The sequence below is a fragment of the Pseudorasbora parva genome, chromosome 24, assembly GCF_024679245.1.
Source record: "Pseudorasbora parva isolate DD20220531a chromosome 24, ASM2467924v1, whole genome shotgun sequence".
Classification (NCBI taxonomy): Eukaryota; Metazoa; Chordata; class Actinopteri; order Cypriniformes; family Gobionidae; genus Pseudorasbora; species Pseudorasbora parva.
In genome coordinates, this window is record NC_090195.1 from 32592536 (window position 1) to 32609635 (window position 17100).

The window sequence follows — 17100 nt, forward strand, 5'->3', positions numbered from 1 at the left end:
GACGCGATTGGTTCGGGGCATTTGGGCGTGGCTTCATATATGAAACTTTTATTCGTGTAGTTGACACGATTTTGTAATTTAAATGAATGTAAAAGGGAAAGTGCACACTTTTAGATTTTAACACCAGAAGTAGATATTATTTCATAAATACGGTATGTATGCACAGTAGCCTATATTTGTATAAAATATGAATATATTAAGCTTAAACAGTTTATATTTCATATTAAATATATGTTTATTCCATAGTTTTATGTTTACTTAATACTAATAACTTACATTAACAACTTTATTAAATGCTAAACGGAGTAGCCTATATGTGAGCTGATTGGTGTTGTTTCTGAGATAGTTAATTTTTTATTTTTTTTAAACCTGTCACTGATTAAAATGAGTGATTAAATAAAACGAAATAAAATCAGCAGAACAGGCGTTTTTGTGGTTTGTTCAAGTAAGTGTATTTGTATATTCCATACTGTGATGTTTATGCCACATAATATAAATTACTAAAACTTACAATGTTGTCGGATTGAATCTTAATATAAAATGTATTTGTGCTGTCTTACATGTGTGCTGCTCTAAATTGAGAGTGGAAATACTAATGATTGTTAATAACACACAGCAGGAGATATTAGGACTATTTGTCAGCTCTACTTATTGTATTAAATGTTAAACTATATATTATATCGTTTAAATATATGTGAGCTGATATGTATCTTGTGCCATCTACTGGTCAGAGTTTAATTGTGCTTGCGTTTGATTCTACACATCATAAATAATTTATATATAAACAATGAAAGGGGGAAAATGGGAATCAGCCAAATCATGACAATGAAATTGTCCTACTATAGTATTAGCCTACTATGAATGAAAAAAAAGAAAAAAAAAAAATAGGAAAAAAAAGTAGTATTATATATATATATATATATATATATATATATATATATATATATATATATATATATATATATATATATATATATATATATATATATATAATACTACTTTTTTCCTTTTTTTTTCTTTTTTTTTCAAAAAAAGTATTATATATATATATATATATATATATATATATATATATATATATATATATATATATATATATATATATATATATATAAAAATATATATATATATATATATTTTTTTTTTCATTTATAGTAGGCTAATACTCAACCAAAACTTACGTATTTCATTGTCATGATTTGGCTGATTCCCATTTTCCCCCTTTATATATATATAATTATTATAGTTTTATATAATAAAACTATCATTAATGAGATTAATTTTTGTGATTAAAAGTTATAGAATTTTTGGCGTTTTTGCATGACCATTTAACTGTGATGGTTTGTGGGATATGTAGTTTTTACCTACTAAATACAGCTTGAAATTTCAGTCATGACGTCAAGTTGTAGGCCAAAACGGAAGGAAACGGACTCGTGTATTGTATTACACATTAATATTATATTATATTACTATGCGTTAGGTAGGCCTATTGTTAATTCAAAGTCTATTAAAGTCAGTATAGGCCTATTATTCAGTCTGCCGCTGAAGTCACCTGATAGATGTTACTTTTCTCAGCTCCAGTCGTTTTACATGGAAGGAGATTCATTTTCTAATGATTTTAGAGTGGATATTAATTTGTATCTGAGGTAAAAAAAAAACTGATAAAAAAAATACTGTAATTTATAGATTTAAACAACTGACACAAATATGTCATAACATTTGAATGCCTTCCAATGAATGGAGAATTCAGTTATATCGATGAGCGCCTCTTGCAGGAAGTCTCTTGTGTTGCATTTATGTCTGAACGCCCCTTTATGTTCTGTCAAATGTGTCGTGATAACCGCAATACACTTGCAAAGCTTTAAATGATTTCTCAGGGATTCTTGTTCAAATGTAGCTACGCGTGGAGGCGGGGCGTTAATTGACGCTGCGTTGCGCGTGTAAACGTCGAGTCAACATGTCGGGAAACGCTGTTATAAGAGTTTTATCTTATCTAAGCAGAAAATCACAGTTTCTACAACCGAATAAGACGAATTATGTGAATATAAGAAGACCGTTCACGTCCAAACTGCAAGGTAGCACCTGCATTTTAAACCGACCGCTATCATCATACGTAGGCTAACAATGTCACACTCGAGTTGGTTGTGATCATACATTCATTTCAGCTTTACATACAGTTTACACTCGTTTACTTCATCATTATGCTACTTTATTTTGCAGTATAAATATGTGTAGGCTATGCACCACTGCGCGCTCTCTCTCTCTCTCTCTCTCTCTCTCTCTCTCTCTCTCTCTCTGTTATATATAAGTGTATGCACACCTGGTTTGTTTACTTTATTGAAACGAAATACAACACTTTGTTTGTTGTAATGTAATTGTTTTACACATCTGGTTGTTTATGTCGTAGTTGCATGTGTACACTCACCTGTATTACTCCTGTAGGCTACTTTAAAAAAAAACTAAAGTAAATGGCAAAATATTCAGAAATATTTAACTTGTTTACAACTGAATTCTTAAAGGATCAACAAGTTACTTTTTAACCCACTTTGCCAAGCCAGATAACGTATGATTTCAGTGTTTTTGTTAATCATATAATCGTTGAACGTTGAACGTTGATCCAGGGATCAACTCTTGTTTTGTGCTGCATAAAACAGGATGATTTGGTTTTAACAGATTATATATATATATATATATATATATATATATATATATATATATATATATATATATATATATATATATATATATATATATATATATATTTGTATATATTTATTATTATTATTATTATTATTATTATTATTATTAATGAATTTCCAGAATAAAATGAATCACCTGACTCATTGATTGTTGAATTAAATAATAATCATGCAAACTAATTTCCCCATGAATACAGGTGAAGGTCAGATCAGACCACTAGATGGCGTTAAAGTCTTAGATCTGACAAGGTATGTGCATTCTTGTCATGCTATAAGTGGCCACTAAATATACAAAAATTACACTCCTGGGCCAAAAAAAATAAAAAATAAATGCAATGTAACCATGTACTACAAAACATAAGGGTAAATATTTTTTACTTGAGATTTATACATCATCTAAAAGCTGCATAAATAAGCTTTCTATTGATGTATGGTTTGTTAGGATATACAAAATTTGCCCGAGATACAACTATTTGAAAATATATATTGAATATACAAAAAAATCTAAAAAAGAGAAAATTGCATTTAAAGTTGTCCAAATGAAGCCCTTAGCAATGCATATTACTACTAATAATATTTTAATCTATATATATATATTTAGGGTAATTACTTAACAAATATCCTCACAGAACATGAGCTTTACCTAATATCCCAATGATGTTTGGCATAAAAGAAAAATGGATCATTTTGACCCATACAATGTAATGTTGGCTATTGCCAAAAATATACCCATGCGACTTATGACTGGTTTAGTGGTCCAGGGTCACAAATTGTTAAACTCTAAGCTTTTAATTGCCTTGGCTAAATTTAAGCAAATTATCTATTTAAGAAGCCATTGTTCAAAGACAGGATAAAGTTTTTGAATATGGGAAGTTTGTGTGGAGTGGAGTGATGAGTCACAATGAAACACGAGTTGATGATCCGGTGTCTTTGAAAATCTGCTGAGAAAAATATTAAATGCATCTCTACCACAGTGAAGCACAGAGGAAGAGTGTCATTGAGCCTTTTTAGCTGCCGGATTGTGCGCTGCTTCACTGTCAAAAGTAATTTAAAGGCACAATATGTAAGATTTTTGGATTAAAATATCCCAAAACCACTAGGACAATGTTGGTGTGTGCCATGTTTTACCATGCCTAATATCGCTCTAGCTCACTGCAGTGTGAACAAGTGTCTCAGCTGCAGAGCGATCGCACAGAGTAGCATTATAACATAACTTTAAAGGGTTAGTTCACCCAACAATGAAATTGATGTCATTAATGACTCGCCCTAATGTCGTTCCACACCCGTAAGACCTCTGTTCATCTTCAGAACACAGTTTAAGATATTTTATATTTAGTCTGAGCACGTATGTAAGTGTATGCACTAGGGCTGCACGATATTGAAAAAAAATTACATTGCGATATTTTTCCCCCCAGCGATATATATTGCGATATTGAGAGCTATCAATCCAGGCTAAAGTCAATAATTACCATTCCTTGATATTAATAATTTCGCTAATAAGCAAAGCTTCATTACAAGTGACAAAAATAAATGTAAATGTATGTGCAAACATGAAACTAAACCTCCAGTAGGTGGCAGCAGGTGACAGTCTTAATGAGTGAGTCAATGAGTCGTTCATTCAAACGATTCATTCAAACGCTGAATCGTTCACACTGTGAACGATTTTCACTGCTGAAATAGAACAACACTAAATATTGCATCTAAAATGTAAGTGACTAAGTGAATGTTAATAAGTTGTTTATGGAACTGTCATATGAAATCAGTGTCATTTTCAGTCGTGATGGTATTCAGGAAAATGCTCTAGTGTTGTGATTTCTCCTCGAGAGGCTGCACGAGCGTGAACAGCGCGACCTTATTATCATCAGTTCATTATATATTATTATCCACAATCGATCGCCACTTACACTAAATTAATGCACAAACATTCTTGCATTTTGGTTATTTTTTGTTTTAATCAGGCTCTTGTCCGTCTGTCAAGTAAAATTCTTTCACTTGTCCCTTTAAAACACCCACATGTCCCGGACAAGCGTAAATGTCAAGCCCTGCTTTGTATTCGTAGTAAAGATCTTTGTGGTACCGTTTTAAGTGATCAGACAAATTGGTGGTGTTTTCTTGTTTTGTGGCCACAAGACACTCCATGCAAAGTAAATCTTTTTGGTCAACCTCCTCCTTTATGTGGACCAATCAATCCAACCAATCACTGTGCAGGCATGAGGAACGTGCATGTCACTCCAGCAGCAAACTCATGTTTACTGTGTGCTACCGTTCTCTTAATAAACCATGGGCTACTACCAAGCGGCAACCTCCCGCGATCTCTCTTGAAGCCAATACGGAAGTAATGTAAACTGCAATTCCTCGACTGGCCACTAGGGACAGGCTCCAGAAGGGAGCAGAATCTCATTGAGCCCCATGTTAAAATTCTCAACTTTAAAGCAGAAAAAAATATGTTTACAGCCTGGTACAAATTGTGGTTTTGGCTTATAAGGCTAATGTTGATCTTCATGACAACTCTGAGGGGGGTGAATTTTTTTATAACTCATTCGTTTACGTTATATAAAGCCTTAAGGTTCTGCATAATTAAGGGCGTGGTTACAAGTGGATAGCCATTTATCCGCTGTCTATAGTTATTGCGTCACCTCAGCTCCGCGCACATCCCGCCTTTTTGCCCATTTTCTGTTATCCGGGAGTGACACGCGATGACCCGCTCACAAGATGGCAACGCCCAGCTCGCCCATACTTTAAGCTTCAGAACGGCTTATCAGAATCCTATGGGTGACGTCACGGACACTACGTCCATATTTTTTTACAGTCTATGGCTACTACCCTTTACGTCGCATGTTCCGGGGATGTGACTATCACTCACGCGCACATCGCGATGTCGATGTTAAAACAGAATATCGTTCAGCCCTAGTATGTCCAGAAAGGGAATAAAAACATAATCAAAGTAGTCCATATGAGACATCAGTGGGTTAATTAGTCTCTGGAAGCATCAAAAATACATTTTGGTCCAAAAAAATCTAAAACTACGACTTTATTCAGCATTGTCTTCTCTTCCCTGTTTGTTTTCAATCCTCAAATAAAGATTCAAACGGTCATGAATCAGCGTATTGATTCATGATTCGGATCGCGTGTCAAACTGCTGAAATCACGTGACATTGGCGATCCAAATCATGAATCAAGCTGCTGATTCATAACCGTTCAAATCTTTATTTGAGGATTAAAAACAAATTCTAATTCTAATTAAGAATTAGAGAGACTCTAATTAACCCACTGATGTCACATATGGACTACTCTGATGATGTTTATATTCCCTTTCTGGACATGGACAGTATAGTGTGCATACACTTGGATACACTGTCAGACTTAATCTAAAATATCTTAAACTGTGTTCTGAAGATGAACGGAGGTCTTACGGGTGTGGAACGGCATTAGGGCGAGTCATTAATGACATCAATTTCATTTTTGGGTGAACTAACCCTTTAACACACTCAGATGTATCTAATATGATAGACAGCGCTGCGTTACCACTCATCGCATGAGCGGAAGAAGCAGAAGTGCTCGTCTGTGGCAGAATAAAAGCTCAGTGAAATAAAGTCTGCGGGTTGAAGTGACCCCAATTATGTGATATTTATGCATTTTTTCCCCCAGGGGTTTTGTGCGATTGTGCTTGTTTTGGGCTAATTTTGAGTTTTGAGGGCCCTGCCCTCATGTTAACTGACAGGGGCTAGATATGACAGCGGAGCTGAAGCTCATTAAATATGCAAATCTTATCCAATCCTAGCAGTGGGCATTTGCTTCAGAGTCTCCAGTGCGTCAAGCCCTTCAAAACCCAGCGTTCAGGAGAGAGCCTCAAAACCAGTGTAGAAAATAGCCTATTACTTATTAGTTATATTTTTGAATGTAAAAACCACACAAATGTCATTAGTTGGCCTCAGACCACAGTATAAAAAAGGAAAAAAGCCAGTTCATGATACCTTTAATAGTTACTGGCTTTCTATTAATGCAATACAGTGATGGGCAGCCGTCTGCGGTCTCCCAGTGGCTTACATTATTGTCAGTTTAGTGTTCGTGATTAATTTTCAGCAAAACAAAATATCTATGATTTTAGGTCTGAAAAGATAATTTTTTGTCTTACATTTAATAATAAACTCAGACAAGCTCAACTAATTTTAAATAGAATTGTAACGCCTTACAAGGATCCTTCAAATTGTGATACCCTTCGGCAACGTTTGAGAAACCCTATGTTGCTACCTAGGTTTAGTCTCATTTTAAATTGGGAGACATTTTCAACTACTCATTAACTGTTTAAAGCCATTAACATTAAGTGGAACAACACTGAGTCTTCTTCCTGTAAAAAGCTGTCTGTAAGTTTACCCACATGTATGTTTGTTTGTTTGTTTGTTTGTTGAGCACTTTTACACAACTGGCCATTAATCAAAGTACTGTACACTATCTAAGAAAGAGAGACAATCACAACAATCACAATACAGAACTAAAACCACAGTTAAAACAACAAAGAAAATAAACTCCTCCATTTTTGTACATAAACAACTTCTATACCTCACTGAATGCTGATGCGAGGAGATATTCCTTAACGCTTAATGTTTGTGCCAATCGAAGAGAAAATGGGGAGGGATTCCAAAGTTTTAGAACTATCGCTACAAAAGCAACTCGCACAACTATCGCAACTTAAAGGGGCACTTCAGCGCTGGAAAGATGAATCTGTATTTAAACTGGGTCATTAATGTAGTAGAAATGTGAAATTATTTTTGAATTTGGTGCTTTCTAGACTGAGAAAAGACAGATTTTTTTTTTTTGTGTCATGGGGATGAAAGACTACAATTCCCAGAATGCTTCGCTGCCCTGTGAGGCCATTCCCAAAGCCACCACTACTGGATTACAGTGACTGAGTTCAGAAAGTACAATTAAATACTGAACGTGTGTGTTCAATATAACGATCGAGTTGCCGCGTGAGTCTCACAGCAGACTCAGATTAGGAGTCAGATTACATTTAACGTCATAAATGAGTTGATGAGCTCTCGTGATGAGAGCTGAGGTAATCGCGACCACATTCGCGGCATACATTCACAGCGCGTTTTCAGTTCATGCCTTTGGAAGCTTAACTTTCATAGAAATTAATTTGAGAAGTTAAAACACTTACATTGCTTAGCATCCGTTTAAATTAATGCCTGTAGCTGAGCTGTGCTGTAAATGTGATCTCCATTCCCCATGCACGAGTTGAAAACATGCAGAAATGGCTCCCTCTGCTGGCTGTAGTCTTTAGGCTCTGGGCAAACATTCCTCCGATGATGCAAATATCGTCAATTTGCGTCACGAGAGGAATTTTTCCAGAAATAAAATGCATAAATCTCTCGTCTCAGGGGGATATAAGAGGAGGGAACATGATCATTTGAATATACTCCAGGGTTTCTACTGATACAAAGCCATATGCTAATCGCTGAAGTAACCCTTTAAAGGGGGGGGGGGGGGCACTCAGTTTCAGTCAATCTCATGTCAATCTTGAGTTACTAAAGAGTAGTATTGCATCCTTCATATCTCCGAAAAGTCTTTAGTTTTATTATATTTATAAAAGAAATATGGGCTGTACCGAGTCTTTCCGGAAAAAAACGAGCGCCTGGAGGCGTATCGTGTGGGCGGAGCTAAAGAATGACGAATGCGCAAAGCGGTGACGTCCTCAAGCGTGGAGAAACCCATGGCTATCAATCTCAGCTAATCGATATATGATCCAGAATCATTCGGAGGCTGAAATAAATTGAACAGGAGAAACAGCAGCAGCAGGACGTCCGTCTCTGTGGTATGGACTGTATTTAGTGGCCTGTCAACATTTGTGTGTGTTTACTCGCAGTTTATGAGGACATGATTCGGTTTATGGACTATTGTATGCGACTAAACCTTAGCAGTAGCAAGCAAAACAGTTTTGCACGTCAGACTAGTGTAACGTTATACAACAGAGAACAGCAATGGAGTAAACGTTAGCGCATTTGAATGACGAAGCACGCGATCGTGTCGTTTACTGATGTTTACTCACGCGACGATAGCCGACAGCACAGACATTTGAAGCAGTTTTACTCACCGGCTGCTTCCAAAGCAGGACCGAACCTTTATCGCTGGGACCGCTCCGTCAAAAACACACTTCTTTGGTATGATTTGGTGAAGTCCTGACAGCAGTGACTTGCTGTGCTGAAGCGTTGAAGTCGCTTAATGTCACCCATAGGAATAAAGTGGAGCGCGGCGGGAGTGTATGAGCATGCATTTCCTCTCTCGCTCTATAGTCACGTGCGCACCCTACCGGGAGAAGAGCCCGTACGGCCCATACAAGGACCTTCCGCTCTATTAACGTCAAGCCGACCCATATTTGAAAAAAACTCTCCGAAACTTGTGAGAAACCGGAAGGAGTATTTTTGACACAGAAATACTCCATCAAACGTCCAACATTAGTTTTTTGAAACTTTGACTATGTTTAGGATGGGAATCCAAGTCTTTAACAGTGTAAAAAGCTCAGTATGCATGAAACAGCATTTCACCCCCCCTTTAAAGACCGTTTTGGTTCATGTTTCTCAATCAAGTTCACCAAATACAATGGAGCCATACTATGCAATAATACAAAAAAAAAAAAATGTTTAACTGTAGTCAACACTGAAGTAATATTCCCTCTTATGAGTGCTTAAATATTTAAAGAAAACAAACGGGGCAGATATACCATAGTGCTTTATCTACAGTATTTGTGTGATTCTTGCTACTTCCCTGACCAGTGATTCGTGATTAAAATGGTGAACTATTATAATGAAATATTTTGCCACTTTTGACATGGCCTCCTTTTTTGCCCAGGAGTGTAAGCTCTTCTTCATATGGTTGTAAAGGCTTAATATTAAACAATATCATTATGGTGTTAAATGCAGAGTTCTGGCAGGACCTTTTGCCACTATGATATTAGGAGATTTGGGAGCCGAGGTGATCAAAGTTGAACGACCAGGTGAGGTTTATGTAAATGTGTTATAATGTGAATGATTATTTTATGTGAGATATACAATACCAGTCAAAAGTTTGGAAACATTATCTTAAAGTTTTTGAAAGTAGTCTCTAAATCTCACCAAGGTTGCATTATTGCATACCTTGCTTGAGATTTAGTTTAAGAAGAGGTTGGCGTTATTTCAAGGATTGGGTTTATCCCAAAAATAGAAATTCTACCATTATTTCCTCACCATCATATCTTCTTTTTACATTTTAAAGAATATTCTTGCCAGTGTTTTCAATATAATGAAATTGAATTAGGACTGTGACTTTCAAGCTTTAAAAAAAAAAAAAAAAAAAAAAAAAAATCATAAAGTTTTCCTTGCATATATATGAAAGAAATATTTAACCAAGCATGTCTCTAGAGCAAATATTTTGTGGTGTGTAATGCTGTTTAAATGGTAAATGGCTACACTATAGTGACAACTTATCATATTAAACACGTCATGTTGCCAGTTCCTGTAAAAGTGTTTCTTAGTTTAGATCTAAACGGTGTCTGACTGCAGTGAGCGATGAACTCTGGTGATCTATATTGAGATGTGAATGTGTGACAGGCTCCGGAGACGACACACGAGCTTGGGGTCCTCCGTTTGTGGGTGAAGAGAGTGCTTATTTTCTCAGTGTGAACAGAAACAAAAAGGTATGCTCTGTTTTGTTTTTAAAATGCATATCATGACTTCTAGCATTATAACTGTGCTCCCCCGATCCATCTTTCTTGCAGAGCATCGCTGTTAATCTTAAAGATCCTAAGGGGACCAAACTTGTAACCGAGGTAAAAGTTTGTAACGCATTACATAACATTTGAGGTTTTGGCTTGAACATCTTGTCTGTCACACTTAATTCTCTCTCTCATTTGTCAGCTTGCCAAAGTCTGTGATGTTCTGGTGGAGAATTACCTGCCCGGGAAGCTGAGTGCGATGGGACTGGGGTACGAGGAGTTGAGAGAACAGGCGCCTCAGCTCATCTATTGCTCGATCACAGGTGTCCACAATATTCACTACAGGCAAAGGCTCCCCGATACAAGCTTTCCACAATTTTTGCTGTAATTATAATAAAGCTGCTTATTGTCACATGTTTTAAATTAGAAATTGTGAGTATTAAATGCTTAAATTCAGATATTAATTGTGCCATGATATTATAAGAAATACAGTTCAATTTACTCCTTTAATTTGAACATTTTAATTAAGATTAGAAAATTAGATTAGATTACTTAAGAGCATATTAATTATAATTTATTAATTGTGATTATTTTTATCATCTTGAGGCACCCTATAGTGGCCCCGGCCCCTGATTGAGAACCATATGCCTCTTGTACGTAGAGAAGAGATATTTTATTTGTTATCTGGCATATGATAAAACAACCCGATCTCACATAAATGCGTATCAATAGTACGAGTGTGCAATGTCGTGGAATGTATACGGCAAAACTCATTTTGGCGTGCATATGATACGCTGTTTTTCGCGTGCATATGATACGCACTTTATGGCGTATATATGACACGCTCTTGGGTAGGTTTAGGGTGGTGGGGCGTATATATGACACGCTCTTGGGTAGGTTTAGGGTGGTGGGGCGTATATATGACACGCTCTTGGGTAGGTTTAGGGTGGTGGGGCGTATATATGACACGCGCTTGGGTAGGTTTAGGGTAGTGGGGCGTATATATGACACGCGCTTGGGTAGGTTTAGGGTAGTGGGGTGGGGGGTTCGTATGTATAATACGCCATAAACTGCGTATCATATGCACGCGAAAAACAGCGTGGCATAGACACGCCAAAATGAGTTTTGGCGTATATATTCCACGACATTGCACACTCGTACTTTTTATACGCATTTTCGTGAGAATGGCCTGGATAAAATTACCAAAAAATAGTCTAAAACCTTAAAAGGGTCATGACATGAGAAATCAAATTTGACTTTTTTACCATTAAAACATCCTGCTAGTTTCATAGCTTAAAAGTTCCTTCACATTATAAACATCTTGTTTTGATATTAAGGCATCTGTGATGTCACACGGGCAAATTCATTTGCATATGGTGCACCATAGGCCTCGCCCACTGATGTTCAGTCGCTTAATGGATGCGAGTGTCACGTCAAAAGCAAACGGATCCTATTATAATAACTGACGCTGTCTACATTGATACTGTATACAGATGAGCGTTCAGTTTCTGATACTCCTGTACTCCACACGCTTGAGTCTGCCGATAACAGGACAAATGGAAGAGTGAAAGAAAGTACGCTTTGACGCGTCTGGTTTAAACAGCTAGTCTGTGTCTGTACAGACTTCAAAAGGATCCCAGTGTCGGAAACAAGTGTATGGTTTATTATAATGGCATCCTGGATCACATCGGATATTTATGTTTGTTCGGAGCATTTTGTTTTGTAAATGAGGCAGAGTGTAATAGAGAGTTTGCAAATAAACTTTTGTTGTAGTTGAAGCAGCAGCTGCATTGGATCTGACAGCTCTGCATCACGAACCACCAGTAAATGATTTCACAATCTGTTAATGACGGGTTATATGGGTAATGTTTTCAAAATCAATCAATCCATCAATCAACTTTATTTATATAGCGCTTTTACAATCATGATTGTGTCAAAGCAGCTTCACAGTGTCAAACAGGATAATATTGCGACAAAATTAGATTTGGCTGTACAGTCGTACTGGAGAAAACAGTGATGTTATCAGCTTATTTTAATTTATCATATAGTGACAATGTTGGCAGATCAGTATTATAGTTTATAGAATTAAATAAGACTTAATTCATACATTTTATTTGTATAATAAGTTGAATAACTTTAATCATATTTTTAGTGTCCCCAGTTCTCCTCTGGCCTATTAACACACCGTGTAAGATTATTATTCTGGCAACCTTACAGGTCAGAAATCATATTAGATTGGAATATTCAAATTTTCAGGGTATCACGGAAGAGACAGATTTATTTAGGATGGGGCGTCGATTACACGAGAGTATGAATACATGAAAGATCGGAATTATTGCGCCGAAGACGGGTTTTGAGCATGTCGTGCCAGTGAGGCAAATTCGGAGGAGACACCATTTGACACGGCTCAGCAGACACTCCAGGATGAGCTGGTCATGTCCAGGCAGGTCCACCATCCGATCCGGACAGGGCCCAGATCCGGGATAAACCTCGGGGTAAACAGAGAGACTAACATTAGCGTAGATGCCACTCTTTTTATGATGTAATGAGCACATCAGGTGTTACGGGAAGTGTTCCCGGTTCCGGCTGACCTAGTTAATGCAGCCTAACAATCAGTCAATTGATTTGAATAATGAAAGTTAAAAATGTTCGATGTGTATGCCATAGAGTAAAGAGATGCGTTTTTAGTCTAGATTTAAACTGTGAGAGTGTGTCTGCTTCCCAAACAATGCTAGGAAGACTGTTCCAGAGTTTAGGAGCTAAATAGGAAAATGATCGACCGCCTGCAGTTGATTTAGATATTCTAGGTATTATCAACTGGCCAGAGTTTTGAGACCGCAATAGACGTGATGGAGTATAATGTGTTAAAAGCTCGCTTAAGTACCGGGGAGCTAAACGATTTAGTGCTTTGTAAGTAATAAGCAAGATTTTAAAATGTATGCGATGTTTAATAGGGAGCCAGTGCAGTATTGACAGAACTGGACTAATATGATCATACTTCCTGGTTCTAGTAAGAACTCGAGCTGCTGCATTTTGGACCAGCTGGAGTTTGTTTATTAAGCGAGCAGGGCAACCACCCAGTAGAGCATTACAATAATCTAGCCTTGAGCTCATGAACGCATGTACTAACTGTTCAGCATTTTGCATTGAAAGCATGTGCCATAATTTAGATATATTTTTAAGATGATAGAATGCGGTTTTACAGATGCTAGAAACGTGGCTTTCAAATGAAAGATTGGTATCAAAGAGCACACCCAGGTTCCTCACTGACGACGAGGGTTTGACAGAGCAGTCATCAAGCGTTAGACTGTATTCTCGGTTACTACTTGTGGAGCTTTTTTGTCCAATAACAAAAAATTCAGTTTTATCTGAATTAAGTTGCAGCAAATAACTATTCATCCAATTTTTTATATCAGCTATGCATTCCGCTAATCTTCTGAATTGGTAGGTTTCGTCAGGGCGTGAGGAAATATAGAGCTGAGTATCGTCAGCATAAGAATGAAAACTAACGCCATGCTTCCTAATGATATCTCCCAGTGGTAGCATATACAGGGTGAAAAGCAGCGGTCCTAACACTGAGCCTTGCGGTACCCCATACTGAACTTGTGATCGGTGTGACATCTCTTCATTTACTGCTACAAACTGATAACGGTCAGATAAGTATGATTTAAACCATGCCAAAGCAGTTCCACTAACGGCAACATAATTTTCGATTCTATTCAGAAGAATATTGTGATCGATAGTATCAAATGCAGCGCTAAAAAGATTGAGTAACACTAATAGAGAGATACAACCACGATCAGATGATAAGAGTAAATCATTTGTAACTCTAATTAGAGCAGTCTCAGTGCTATGATACGGTCTAAATCCTGACTGGAAATCCTCACATATACCATTTCTTTCTAAAAAGGAACATAATTGTGAAGACACAGCCTTTTCTAGTATTTTTGATAGAAACGGTAGATTCGAGATTGGCCTGTAATTGACTAATTCTTTAGGATCAAGTTGCGGTTTTTTAATAAGTGGTTTAATTATAGCCAACTTAAAAGTTTTCGGTACATATCCTAATGTCAAAGATGAATTAATGATATTAAGCAGAGGATCTATGACCTCTGGAAGTATCTCTTTTAATAGCCTAGTCGGTATAGGGTCAAGCATACATGTTGTTGATTTTGATGATTTTACAAGTTTAGCCAATTCTTCTCCTCCTATAGTAGTGAATGAGTGTAATTTTTCCTCAGTGACACCACAATGCTCTGTCTGAAGTGATACTGTAATAGACGGCTGCATGGTTATAATTTTATTCCTAATATTATCAATCTTACTAGTAAAGAAGTTCATAAAGTCATTACTGCTGTGTTGTTTACAAACATCAGAAGCTGAAGCTTTATTTTTTGATAATTTAGCCACTGTATCGAATAAATACTTAGGGTTGTGTTTGTTTTCTTCTAAAAGAGTTGAGAAATAAGCAGATCTAGCAGTTTTTATGGCCTTTCTAAATGCCATCATGCTCTCTTTCCACAAATTGCGAAAAACCTCCAGTTTTGTTTTCTTCCAGCTGCGCTCCATTTTTCTGGCTGCTGTTTTAAGGGCCCGAGTGTGCTCGTTGTACCACGGCGTTGGATTATTTGCTTTAATCTTCTTAAAGCGCCGGGGAGCAACTATGTCTAAAGTGCTAGTAAAGAGAGAGTCAATAGTTTCTGTTGCAGCATCAAGTTCCTCTTGGCTATCTGTAATGCTGAGGAGATGGAACTGATGAGGAAGATTATGTACAAAGCAATCTTTAGTCGCAGCGGTTATCGTCCTGCCATATTTGAAGCGAGGGGATGGCTTTGCAGCCTTAGGTAAATTAAGTATACATGATATTAGGTAATGATCTGAGATGTCATCGCTCTGCTGCAGAATTTTAACAGTATCAACATTTATTCCATGTGACATTATTAGATCTAAAGTATGATTAAGACGATGAGTGGGTCCCGATACGTGTTGTCTAACTCCAATAGAGTTTAGAATGTCTCTAAATGCCAATCCCAATGCGTCTTTTTCATTGTCTACGTGGATATTAAAATCCCCAACAATTAGTACTTTATCTACAGCTAATACTAACTCCGATACAAAACCAGCAAATTCTTTGATAAAGTCTGTATTGTGCCCTGGTGGCCTGTATACAGTAGCCAACACAAATGTCAAACGGGATTTATCATTTACACTACACAGCGTTACATAAAGCACCAAAACTTCAAAGGAATTATATTTGAAACTAGACTTCTGAGTAATACTGAAAATATTATTATAAATTACAGCAACACCTCCCCCTTTACCTTTCAGACGTGGCTCATGTTTGTAACAATCTCGGGGGGTGCACTCATTTAAAGTAATGTAATCGTCAGGTTTTAGCCAGGTTTCTGTAAAACACAGCACATCTCAGTTATGATCTATAATCATATCATTGACAACAAGCGTTTTTGGCGAAAGGGATCGAATATTCAGCAACCCAAGCTTTATCAATTGTTCATCCGTATTATATCTGTTGTTTATTTGTTGGACATCAATTAAATTTTTATTGTTGAATGGTTTTGATGTTTTTTTGTTTTTACTAATTCGTGGAACAGATACAGTCTCTATATGATAATATCTAGGTGAAAGAGTCTCTATGTGCTGGGATTTAGCTGACTTTGGTGACGTGAGACAGCTAGCAGACGGTTGGTTTAGCCAGTTTGTCTGCTTCCTGACCTGGGCCCCAGTGAGTCAAGGTTTAGCTCAATACTTACTGCTGATACTGTTTCCTATGCAACGGCGTTAACCAAATCATATCAGTGGGCGTTTACTGATAGATCTTAAAGGAGTTGTGCCTTAATTAATAATAATAATTCATTACATTTATATAGTGCTTTTCTAGACACCCAAAGCGCTTTACATATGGGGGGGGGAATCTCCTCAGCCACCACCAATGTGCAGCACCCACTTGGATGATGCAACGGCAGACATATTGCGCCAGAACGCTCACCACACACCAGCTGATTGGTGGAGAGGAGACAGAGTGATAAAGCCAATCATTATATGGGGATTATTAGGAGGCCATGATGGACAGAGGCCAATGGGCAAATTTTGGGATTTTTAACGACCACAGAGAGTCAGGACCTCGGTTTAACGTCTCATCCGAAGGACTTGTCATTTCAGACAATGTCGGTTAAAAATAATTTGGTAACACTTTAGTATGGGGAACACATATTCATTATTAACGACTAGGGCTGTAACGATATGCGATATGAAATCGAAATCGCAATACGCAGGTCCACAAACCTGTATCGCGATGTGAGAAGGCAGAATCGCGACACACCCCTTCCAACTCCCAGAATTATCCTTCCTGTCCAGGTCCAACTTTTAAGTCAGCAGTATGGCAACATTTCAGCTACCCGGTGGAGAACAAGGATGGCAATCGTGTAGTTGACAAGACCCACACAATTTGCCGTAAGTGTTTCAAGAAGCTTCCCCAACCGGCTGGCAACGTGGTGTGAGCGTGGTGTTTCTGTTGCGTGTCTGACGCGGCGCTTCTGTTGGTATTGATATACAGGAGGCCCTATACTTCATGTTAAATATATATTGCCTATTGATACCGCAAAGAAAACGTCGGCAGTAGCCTATTGACCATACAGATATATGGTATTGACGGCAAAATAGGCTACAGAATACTGTACAGAATAAAAATAT

General features: G+C 37.2%; 1 protein-coding gene across 1 annotated transcript in view; it reads left to right on the forward strand.

Moving 5' to 3' along the window:
- The first annotated feature begins 1846 nt into the window (after positions 1-1846).
- The window catches only part of sugct (succinyl-CoA:glutarate-CoA transferase), a 190746-nt gene continuing 175492 nt past the window's right edge, over positions 1847-17100 (forward strand). The window contains exons 1-6 of the mRNA XM_067434816.1: positions 1847-2075; positions 2897-2948; positions 9620-9693; positions 10286-10371; positions 10453-10503; positions 10592-10712. Coding sequence (XP_067290917.1) covers positions 1958-2075; positions 2897-2948; positions 9620-9693; positions 10286-10371; positions 10453-10503; positions 10592-10712 — 502 coding nt within the window. The 5' untranslated portion in view covers positions 1847-1957. The remainder of the gene's footprint in view (positions 2076-2896; positions 2949-9619; positions 9694-10285; positions 10372-10452; positions 10504-10591; positions 10713-17100) is intronic.